The following is an 11,863-nucleotide window of genomic DNA, read 5'->3' on the forward strand; positions in this document are numbered from 1 at the left end:
CTTTGGGTCTCAGCTGTAGGGTTGTGGAGAAGGTGTGAACTTTACACTTTTGTGTTTTTAAATGAAGCCAGTAATCCTTTGTGCACATAGATGGGAGGAAAACTGCAGGCAGCATTTAGCATTTAGTTGATCAGGTGTCAGTAAACTGGTGCTCATCTTCCAGTGTTCTGACCAACATTGGAATGACTGACAAGTCCGTGTTAAAGAAAAGAAAATACAGTCAAGTTACATTGCATGGGGATTATGATCCTTTTTTGCACCCGGCCCTTGGCTGGCACAGGGACGCGGATGGCGCTGTGGGTTAAACCACAGAGCCTAGGACTTGCTGATCAGAAGGTTGGCAGTTTGAATCCCCATGATGGGGTGAGCTCCCGTTGCTCAGTCCCTGCTCCTGCCAACCTAGCAGTTCAAAAGCACGTCACAGTGCAAGGAGATAAATAGGTGGGAAGGTAAACAGCGTTTCCATGCGCTGCTCTGGTTCACCACAAGCAGCTTAGTCATGCTGGCCACATGACCTGGAAGCTGTACGCCGGCTCCCTCGGCCAGTAAAGTGAGATGAGCGTCGCAACCCCAGAGTCGGTCATAACTGGACCTAATGGTCAGGGGTCCCTTTACCTTTACCCTTGGCTGACAAGTGAGTGAAGTCACAGGGCGAGGCCAGAGGACAAGGAGAGAGAGAAGAGGGGGCAGCCAGAGAGAAGGGGAAAGGCAGAAGAAAAAGGCTGGAACGGGGTGCAAGAAAGCAGCTGTTGAATTCATGCAAGTAAAAAAACTGAGCCGCTGGGAAATTGTTTAGAGGAAGAAGAAGAGTTTGGATTTGATATCCCGCCTTTCACTCCCTTTTAAGGAGTCTCAAAGCGGCTCACATTCTCCTTTCCCTTCCTCCCCCACAACAAACACTCTGTGAGGTGAGTGAGGCTGAGAGACTTCAGAGAAGTGTGACTAGTCCAAGGTCACCCAGCAGCTGTGGAGGAGCGGAGACGCGAACCCGGTCCACCAGATTATGAGAATACCGCTCTTAACCAATACACCACACTGGCTCTCCCACTTGTTTAGGTGTCTCCCACTTGCAATTAAGAGGTTGCTGTTTCTCACTGACCTCACTGACCCGCTCCATCCTCGGCGTCCCTTAGCTGACTCCCATCATAGAATTCCTGACTGGGGGTCTGGAATTATGATACGATAATCTTTATTGTCATTGTCCCATACAGAACAACAAAACTGAAAAAATTTACATCAGACATTCAAAAACCAACAAGCCTGCTATCCCAGTTATCCCAGCCTGGTTAGCCCCTAAATACTCTGATACCCCATAACTGAATATAATATACTCCCATAGAAACTACCTTACACTGCGTTTAAAACCAAAATCGCATTTGGATAGAAACTGTTTCTCAGGCGGCTAGTCCTAGTCTTTATAACCCTGTACCTTCTTCCAGAAGTTGAAAGAGATCATTTCCGGGGTGCGCACTATCCTGCGCTATCTTTGCAGCTTTCTTATGGCACCTGGAAGCATAGATTTGATCCAAGGTGGGAAGAGTGCACCAAGTTATTCTCTCCGCAGTCTTTACAACCCTGGACAGTATTGGTTTTTCCCCTGACCGTGCAGCTCCCAAACCACACACAGAGACCATAAGTTAATACACTCTCAACAGTGCAATGGTAAAATTCCATCAACTGGTCCTTTGAGAGATTCTGCTGTTCAGTCCCTGGGCCAGTGCTCCAAACATAGCTGTCAACCATCCCTTATTTGGCGGGAAAGTCCCTTATCCCAGCGCTGTGTCCCGCTGCTGTCCCTTATTGATGATGTCCCTTAAATTTCCCGGGTTTCAAAGGAAGTAGCTCCTCTCCCTCCCTCCCTGCCAGCCAGGGAGGAGGGAGGCTCCAACTGTGTTGCTTGGCTGTGTTGCTCACCCAATAAGGAGTCTAAGAATGACTGGGGGGTGGAGCTTGCATACCTTGTGCTGATCAAATTGGACGTGTTGCCTGGGGACTCGCTTTTGCTCAGCACTTCCCAGCGGAGAGGTGATAGTGGTTTTCCTTGCTGCTTCCCCTTTGCCGGGTTGCTATGCTGTGGGAACCACCGCTTGAGGCTTCGTTTGGCTGCTGGCTGGGCTTTCTGCCTTTGGCTCGGAGGGGCTCAGACGTTGAACCTACCTGTGCTCTGAAAATCCCTTATTTTGGCTGCCTATCCCTTATTTTCGAGGCTGCTGGTCCCTTATTTTCAAATCTGTAAGTTGACAGCTATGGCTCCAAAACAAGTTAGCAGGTAACTGAGGGTGAGCCCTGTTTGGGCAGAGAGCAGCACCAACATTTTTCAAATTCAGAGCGCATGAGATCAGGTAACCTGGCCAGAGGCCCAGTTCTCTTTCTGTTGTCATGTGCTCTCAACAAGAAAAAAAATGCCCGTGCCATAATGAGCAGATATTACTCAACCACGAACACCCACGAAGCTAAATCTGCTTCCTTTACCACCATGTCCTTTTGGAAACTGTTGCTGGTGTGTGAGGTCTTTAAATACTGTGTTCTCCCTCTCTTGGGCCCTGTGTACACATCTTTTCCGGCTTTAACGTTTAACTGTCAAATAAAAGTGCAGATTTCAACCACAACAGGCTGTCTCCCCTGCAAAAAAGGCTACAGTCATTACAAGGTCGTTACATTTTGCCCTGCTACTACTAAATCAGAGTTTGGGCCAAAATATTTTTTATTCACAATAAGATTTTTTTAAAAAAAAAAAAACCTGGAAAAGCCTTCGGAAAGTTTAATGCTTAGCGATAACTATTTTCATAACATAGTTTACCATTGCATTTCTGTGCTTGGCCAGTAGAGGGAAGTGCAATCCCATCATAAACATTGATAGTCTCATTTCATCCCTCTTTACATTAGTTACTGATTTGTAGGCTTGAGGGGAGACAACAACAACAACAACAACAACAACAACAACAACAACAACAACAATAATAATAATAATAATAATAATAATACCACCGTACATAGGTCCTCTCTCCCAGTGCAAATCCTTGTACACAGTCTTCACAGAACCTCCGAAAGGGACTGTGATTTTCCCCCTCTGTTGCAAACTGCTTTTTGAGAGACTTGCCGGATTAATTGACTGGGTTTTCCCCCTCCTTAGATTTAAAGGAAGCAAGAAGGATGACCTCTTGGGCATTTCCTACAACAGGCTGATAAGGATAGATACAGCGACCGGGGACCCAATTACGACATGGAGATTCTCAAATATGAAACAGTGGAACGTGAACTGGGAGATACGGCAGGTAAAGACAAAGGTTTCCTGGAGCAAACTTGCCTCTCGCACTGCGATTTAACCTTTTGCACAAATAAACCTGGCAAACAGCCCTTTGGTGATGTATTTGAAATGCAAAACAATATACCCGTTGCACATAGAAACCCTTATATGAATGCAGGGAGGAAGACCCGTGGCCCTACAGTGGCTATTGGACTACAACTCCCATAATCCTTTATTGCTGGCCATGTCAGCGGGGGCTGATGGGTATTATAGTCCAATAACATCTGGAGGGCCGCAGGTTCCCTATCTCTGCATTAATGTGTTTCCTAATCTGCATCACGGAGGGACGCGGGTGGCGCTGTGGGTTAAACCACAGAGCCTAGGACTTGCCGATCAGAAGGTCAGTGGTTCAAATCCCTGCGACGGGGTGAGCTCCCATTGCTCGGTCCGTGCTCCTGCCAACCTAGCAGTTTGAAAGCACGTCAAAGTGCAAGTAGATAAATAGGCTCCGGCGGGAAGGTAAATGCCGTTTCCGTGTGCTGCTCTGGTTCTCCGGAAGCGGCTTAGTCATGCTGGCCACATGACCCGGAATCTGTACGCCAGCTCCCTCGGCCAATAAAGCAAGATGAGCGCCACAACCCCAGAGTCGGTCACGACTGGACCTAATGGTCAGGGTTCCCTTTACTTTTACCTTATTATGCATCACATCCCCATTCACAGTATTATACTTTATTATATTGGGTGGTTTTTCATCATATTGGGCTGTTTTATTCACTACGTTTTTTATTTAGGGACTTCACGATCTCCACCATGATATAAAATATCGCTGTGGAGTTTCTTTAACAGTCATTTGAAGGAAAACTGGGAGTGTGGGAGACATAAATGCGATGAATGCGAGGGGATAGAGCTCAGCTGGGAGTCACAAAAGATAATCTCTGAAATATGTTCATAGTTTCAGGGCAAAGAAGCAAAAACGCTTCGCAGAATGCATAATTCACTTGACAGAATTTGCTGCTGCAAGAAGCATTGATAGACACAAGCTGTCAAGGGGACCGAGGCAAATTCACGAGGAAAAAGTCTATCACAGTCTTTTAGCAGTTGCGGCTAAACAGAACCTCCAGTGCAGGGGCAGTCTAGCCTCCTAATACCAGTGACTGGTGGGAAAGGTTGGACCTTTGGGCCTTTGGGCCCTGTCTACAGGCTGCGTGGAGGCATTGGATAAAAGATGCATGGTTAAATGGGCCATTGGTCCAATCCTATATATCACAGGCTTACTCTCTGGCTATCGCCTTCCTCCCTCTATCCTTGGCGGTTTAATTGTGCTTTTTTTATATATTCCTCTTTGCATTTCCCCTTCAGGTTGCAATTGAGTTTGACCAGAACGTGTCTATTGCTTTCGCTTGCCTGAGCGCAGACTGCAAGGTGGTCCACGAATACATTGGAGGTTACATCTTCCTGTCCACCCGTTCCAAAGACCAGAACGAAACGCTGGATGAGGACTTGTTCCACAAGTTAACTGGAGGATGGGAATAAGGAGAGGAGAAGCAAGAAGCCGATTGACAACTCCAAAATGCGAGTGCCTCCTCTAGATCCATCTTGGTTTTGAACCTGAGAAGTTTAAACGGGTGTAGCTCAGTAACCTTTTGAAAAAGAAACATAAGCTTACCTCAAGGGTTTATCTACATTGGATGTAAATACTTGGAGCAGGGGTGGCTAACCCATAGCTGTCAACTTACAGATTTGAAAATAAGGGACCAGCAGCCTCGAAAATAAGGGATCAGCAGCCAAAATAAGGGATTTTCTGGGCACAGGTATGTTCAACTTCTGAGCCCCTCTGAGCCAAAGGCAGAAAGCCCAGCCAGCAGCCAAATGAAGCCTCATCAATAAGGGACAGCAGTGGGACATGGTGCTGGGATAAGGGATTGTCCCACCAAATAAGGGACACTTGACAGCTATGGGCTAACCCGTGTCCCGCCAAATGCTGTTCGACTCCCATTTTTCCTGACCGCTGGATGTGCTGGCAGGGCCGATGGGGCTTGTAGTCCATATAATCGGGAGGCCCTCACGCTCCCCATCCCTGACTTGGAGCCTACTGTGCAACAACAAACCTAGAGTCTACTGTATTGCAACCAAGTACCTGCGGCAGAGGTGTGGAGCCTGCAGTCTTCCAGGTGATACTGCAATCCAAGCCGCATCAGCCCCAGCCAGCATGGACCGGGATGATGGGAGTTGCAGTCCAATAGTTCTCGATCCCTGATCCCTGTAGAGCACATGGTTTTGGCTTATCCGTAATCTTTATTGGCGTGTGACGCTGGGGAGCCTGTGAAATCCAGTTAAGGCTCCAATGCAGCAAACACTTTAGAGGACAAATCCAGCTTCCTTTTGTGCCTCCTATTCCTCACCTCCGCTCACTCCTGAACCCCTTAGGCATGGTCCATCCGTCTCAAGACACATTGGAGTGCTCCTTCGGGGAAGAAGTCAATCCGCTGGAGAATCACGGCGCCTGCTGTGGCTGCGGAGACCAGTAACTTGTAACCGCTGCCTCCTTCGTTGTTTTTGCTGTATCAGCAGCACCAACGTGACCTCTCTGGGGCGCAGGCCTGGGCAGTCTATATGGAGGACCTGGGCTGCCCCGATAACAAGACTTGGTCCAGTGGCCCCGCTGATGTGGTCCAAAGGAAACCAGATACGTTTGGCACCAGTTTGGCTGCAGGAGTTGCCAGAAGGAGGCATACAAGATGACATTCAACTGTCTCCAGATGTGCGCTTAGCCTTTTCTTTTCCTAAAGATGTCCCACAATGCATCAGGTATGGATTTTTCCTTCTCCCGAAGACTACGAACTGTCAGACACACACAAGCATGGCATACTGTGAAAAGCATTTATTTGAATTGATTAATTCCGATGACTTTTCCTTACTGCTTAAATAAGTCAAGAAAACAAGTGCCACCAAAAGATTTAATGTTATTTTTAGGGTGTTGTTGCACCTGGACATTTTTTTGTTCTTGTTGTTCTTCTCATGGAAAGGATTTTATCAACGTCCTCCCAGTTTTTGCTGCAATTGCTCATATTTTCATAAGCCATTAGTACCTGCTTTTTGTACAGTGCATTTTGTAAAGCTTCGCAACTAGCAACTAGCGCCTTGCTGTAGGGAAACTACAGTTTTAATTTCGTGCCATCTTCTGAAGAAATTTAACTTCCAGCTTGTTTTTAACGTTTAGTCATTTTAATATTTTATATCAAAACTATTGGCATGTAGCAATGAACCTACTGAAACCATAATTTTTTAAGGTGTGTAATAGAAATTTTAAAATAAATACATTCTTGCAAAACAATAGTATCCCAGTGATGCTTCCAGGACTTCCATGAGCGCCTCTTCTTCTGTACATTCTATTCTGCCTTCTTTTTTTTTTTTTAACTACTTTGAGATGGATTCTTGCTCTACTGCTTTCTTCTGTTCATTGTTATTTGGATCCAATCCAGTGCCAAAGGTGCTAGGTAAAAAGTAAAGGACGCCTGGATGGTTAAGTCCAGTCAAAGGCGACTATGGGGTTGCGGTGCTAATCTTGCTTTCAGGCCGAGGGAGCTGGCGTTTGTTCACAGACAGCTTTCTGGGTCATGTAGCCAGCAGGACTAAACTGCTTCTGGTGCAACAGAACACAGTGACGGAAACCAGAGTGCACGGAAACGCCGTTTACCTTCCCGCCACAGTGGTACCTATTTATCTACTTGCACTGGCATGCTTTCAAACTGCTAGGTTGGCAGGAGTTGGGACAGAGCAACGGGAGCTCACTCCATCGCGGGGATTCGAACCACCGACCTTCCTATCGGCAAGCCCAAGAGGCTCAGTGGTTTAGACCACAGCGCCACCCGCATCCTGCCATGGGTGCTACACTGCAGGCTTTAAAGTACAGTCTACTTTCCAGAGGGCACATTCTATCATGCTTTTCATGGTGGTGTCATCTCATGTAGCGTTTCCTGCTACATGAACTACATTCTGTGGAGTTAAAGCCAAACTAATTAAAGCATAACAGATCTTTTGGTCCTCTGTAGAAATTGCCTCAATTTTTGGTGTCAGAATGTGCGACAGAGAAGAAAACAGCATGTTCTTTCTCTTTGAGGTATATTTCATTTTCCTTTGTTACAATCAGTTGTATGCAGGGATCTGATTCAGTCTGGATTGAATATGTCATGCTATTTTTATAGAGTGCAAAAAAGAAAGAAAAATTCCTCAGCCTTTGCTGAATATTTCCGTTCTTATCATTCTCTGCTTGCTAAAGGAGGAGCTCATCTCTGGAGCCTGGTACCATCTCCCCTTGGGACTGCTCTGGTCTGTTTATCTTCCTGTGTCAGTAAGGAATTCAGCTTTCAGTCTTCACATTCCAACCTGGATGATTTGCAGCCAGCGTTGATTCATCCCTTTAGAGATGGAGAGGAGGAGGAGGACATAGCTGGTTGCAGCTTTCAAGGTGCTGTTATAATATACGGAGTGCAACATACTTCTATCCTGCTTCTAAAGCAAACACACATCAGTGTAGTCTACTTGCTATATGTTTAGGACAGTGGTGTCCAAACTTTTTTCAAAGAGGGCCAGATTTGATGAAGTGACCAAAGGGCCAACCAAAGTCATTGACCTTTTTTTTAGGGTTGAAGTTGTTAAGCTTTCTTTACAATTGAAGTTGTTGAGGGTTTTTTTAGGATTTTACCTCAGGAAATAAACTTGGAAACTGCCACAGGGGCTGGATTAAACCGGTTAGCGGGCCAGATTAGGCCCCCGAAATGGATTTTGGACATGCCTGGTTTAGGAGATCTGGGTTTAAATCCCTTTGAGCGAGTCAATTTCACCCATTTTCATCCAGTAGTAAATGAGATAATGATTCCAGTGCTAAAATGGATGAGGGAATGCTCATCATATGCTCAGTACTTCACGCCAGAGAACATGCCAGAGAACTGTTTTGCACTTCCCAACAGTGGTAATTAGGGCACCAAGTGGCCAATATGACTTCTGCAACTTGTTAAGGGGTTTCAAGAGCAGCTGTGTGGTGGGATCAAAAAATGAGACACTTCTTAAAGGCACTTTAGATGACGAAACCACCAGCTTATTGTGCAGCAGACGTTTTACAATGACTTTTAAAAATAAATGATAATGGGCTGTATCTAATGTAGCGCTTTGTGAATGTTTGGTTAGTGTGAGGATTTCTGCTTGTGCAGTGAAATATTCTCCCACTCTTTTCCCACTATGTGCCTCCTAAATCTGTTCCCCCTAAACTATCTCTGGAGCAGATGTGGGAAGGGACCAGGACACAGGCGCATGCAGAATTCCCTCCTTTAATGTGAACATAAAGAGGAGCTCATTTGCGATGGAAGATGCTGGTATAGTGCTAAGCCCAATCACCAGTGAATATTTGGTGTACCTTTATTTTCTCCAGAAATCAAAATAGATCACTTTATTTAACTTTCAATCTAACTTCGTTATAAGATTTGTTCTCTAAATTCTGGATCAAAATTTGAAATGTCACAGGGATCAGGGTCACCCCAAACGCAGGTGATTACCGTAATTGCTGTCTTCTGCCTTCCATCTTTCTTCTTTAATATCTTGGCAGTGTGATAGGAATTTTGAGGTCTTAGATATATGGTAATGTTCATAGCATACCAACCAAGCACGTACATAGATCAGCACAGGAAGACCGAGCTGGGTCAAAGTGGGAAACCTCCCCATTGTCTCTTTCCTCACAAATCCTGTCTTAAGGGCACATTTAAGATATGACTAGGGTGTGAGCCTGTGACCTGGCCCAGGAACTAAGTATTTATCATTACAAAAGACTGGCCAGGCTACCAAGGAAATCCAATCAAGTAACCTGCCAGATAGGAGATAAACAATGACAGGAGAAAAACAACATTCAAATTTCTGTTTTAAGACCGCCTTTTCTGTGATGTAGGTATGATGTATCTGAGGGGTGGTCTTAGGTTATACCACTTCTGTGATGTATGTATGATGTTTCTGGGGGTGGTCTTGATCTACAGGGTGGCAATTTCAAAAGTCTTTATAAGGCCTTGCGCGCCATTTTTCTGGGTTCCTCTTCTCCTACGGGTGAGGGGAGCACCTTGTTGCAACAGTTCAATAAAGATCAAGCTTACTAGCTGCTTTGCTTCTCAATATTCTCTGGTTGGCCTCTGTTATCTTCTCCTTCCAATAGGGAACCTATGTAAGGACTCTATATGGGCTCTTGGATACCCCATAAGGGAAAAGGGGAATTTTTGTTTACAACAGCAGTTTGTGTCATTTTCTGAGGAATGAAATGATAAGCTTGAGATGGGCATGCACACTCTCACGTGCTTTTTCTTTCATGTTGTTTTTTAACCTCTGCTTTTAACCTGTGAAATCAGGAATGTGTTTCACTTACAGAAGCTGTGCTGTTAAGATCATGAGATATGAGGCAGATGTCACTCATTCAAATCACAGTTTAGCCATTAACGCTTTAGATAGCTCTAGGTAAACTCTGAGCTCTCAGCTTCCGTTCTCCGTATGCATTAGCGGGATAATAAAACCAGTCAACTTCATCAAAGCGACCTAAGGAACTAACAGTATTTTTGCTCGCAGACACTCGGAAACTGCAAGAGCTTTTTACCACAAACTGCTGGCAAATACCCATGGCAGAAAAAATTGACTTGCCAATGTAGATTAGCTAAAGACAAAACTAAAATAACTAATTTTCATAGTGTGGTGTGGTTTTATCTCGTATACAAATCAGGGACACGTATCAAAGGCTTTTCACAGATTGCGGGAAAGAGCTTAAGTAGAAATTGCAATCTTACGAAGAAGTAGAACAAAATATCCAAGTTGCCAGTACATATTGGATGCCTAGATACCTACAGAGGAGAAATGTGTTAAAGACATCATCGCCTTCTGTTAGTATTTATATGGTGTAACTTTTTGATTTTTGTTGTTTGTTTTATTTTGGAAATAAAATAGTACTTGTTTATTTTAAGCTGACTGGATTGTCATAAGGACCTCTGGGTAGTGCTGAATGAAGCAACTTGAGCACTTAGGACATGTGTTTTATAAATATAAATAAATATATTTTAAATCAGACAGCTGGACATTCTGAAGCATCTAACTGTATCAACCTATTGTCTTCTGTCGTGTCTACAGGTTGACCAAATGTGTCCGTAATCTGAGGTACGCCTCTTTTTGCCCTATTTCTGCCAGGGCTTTGTTTTTCCAGAATTGTTGCTGCGGGAGAAATTACCTTTCTGTATTCACCAGAGTTGAACAGCATTTGGCAATACCCGATGACGCTCCTTCGCTTGAAAGGAGTTTTCTAAAAGTACACGCTGATCAGTTTGTAACAAAGGAGGCAGAACCCAAAAGGGCTCCAGACCAGACAGACCCATTAAGAAATCTGTCTTACGTTTCTGCGAAGTCTGGTAGATCTCAAAGCTGCCTTGATGCTTTGTGACATGTGCAAAGATAAGCCCAGCATGCGTTCTCAAGGCCCTTTGAAAAGCATAGCTTTAATTGCTATGGTAGTTGTAGGGTGTGCATGGTTTTCCTTGGACAATGATGCCTGCTGCTTTTCACTCACTTGCCTTAAACTGAGTTGTTGTTGTTTAGTTGTGTCCGACTCTTCGTGACCCCATGGACCAGAGCACGCCAGGCTCTCCTGTCTTCCATTGCCTCCCCCAGTTTGGTCAAACTCATGCTGGTAGCTTCGAGAACACTGTCCAACCATCTCATCCTCTGTCATCCCCTTCTCCTTGTGCCCTCCATCTTTCCTAGCATCCTGGTCTTTTCCAGGGAGTCTTCTCTTCTCATAAGGGGGGCCAAAGTCTTGGAGCCTCAGCTTCAGGATCTGTCCTTCCAGTGAGCACTCGGGGCTGATTTCCTTCAGAATGGATAGGTAGCAAACTGAGCAACAAACTGCTAATTTGCACAACAATAATTAAGCCTTGACACTGGCTTGTTCTTTCTTCATTTAAAGAAAAGTGACTCTGGAGGGTGGCCAATTGTGATTTTATAGTCTCTCTTTGTCATAGCCAACCTATTTAATAGCTATATGAAACCGCTGGGAGATGCCTCCCAGGAATTTGGAGTGTGATGCCATTATTATTATTATTATTATTATTAAAGGATTTTCCTAGAACAGCAAGGGTACATGCAACATCTTTGTTCTCAGTTCATAGAGTTTTCCATTCTTTTGCTTAGTATATGCATAGGGTTTTTGTGTCAGCATCACAGTGATAGGTTCTTTATTTGTCTGTCTGTTTTGGCGGACCGAGAGCCCAGAGCATGGTTGGTTGCTATGAGTTTTGTTTGTATGTGAGAGTGGGTGGAAGGTGGTTGGGTCAAGTTAGCCGCATCAATTGGTATGCTGTTGGGGGGGTTATGTTGTTGTCTTGCTGGGCTGTATGTGTAATAAAGGGGAGCCATACCACTGTTACGGCATCTTCTTTTGTCTGTCCCTGTGCTAGTTTCAATTTGTTGCTTAACTTTTCTAGTAGGGCCATTTCCCATACAGTTTGGGAGCAGTGGCAGGTCCCTCCGGTGTTTAGTTATGACGCTCCTCGCTGCTGAGAGTAGGTGGCTTATGAGTTCTTTGTAAGGTGAGTGTGCATT

The 11,863-nt window shown here is 44.9% G+C and overlaps 1 protein-coding gene across 1 annotated transcript in view; it reads left to right on the forward strand.

The window, feature by feature from the left end:
* The window catches only part of FERMT1 (FERM domain containing kindlin 1), a 44,329-nt gene extending 37,748 nt beyond the window's left edge, over positions 1 to 6,581 (forward strand). Inside the window, exons 14-15 of the mRNA XM_082216377.1 lie at positions 3,134 to 3,275; positions 4,607 to 6,581. Of these exons, the coding sequence (XP_082072503.1) occupies positions 3,134 to 3,275; positions 4,607 to 4,780 (316 nt within the window). The 3' untranslated portion in view covers positions 4,781 to 6,581. The remainder of the gene's footprint in view (positions 1 to 3,133; positions 3,276 to 4,606) is intronic.
* Positions 6,582 to 11,863: the final 5,282 nt, after the last annotated feature.

The sequence above is a fragment of the Podarcis vaucheri genome, assembly GCF_965113315.1.
Source record: "Podarcis vaucheri genome assembly, chromosome: 3".
In the NCBI taxonomy this organism is placed as follows: domain Eukaryota; kingdom Metazoa; phylum Chordata; class Lepidosauria; order Squamata; family Lacertidae; genus Podarcis; species Podarcis vaucheri.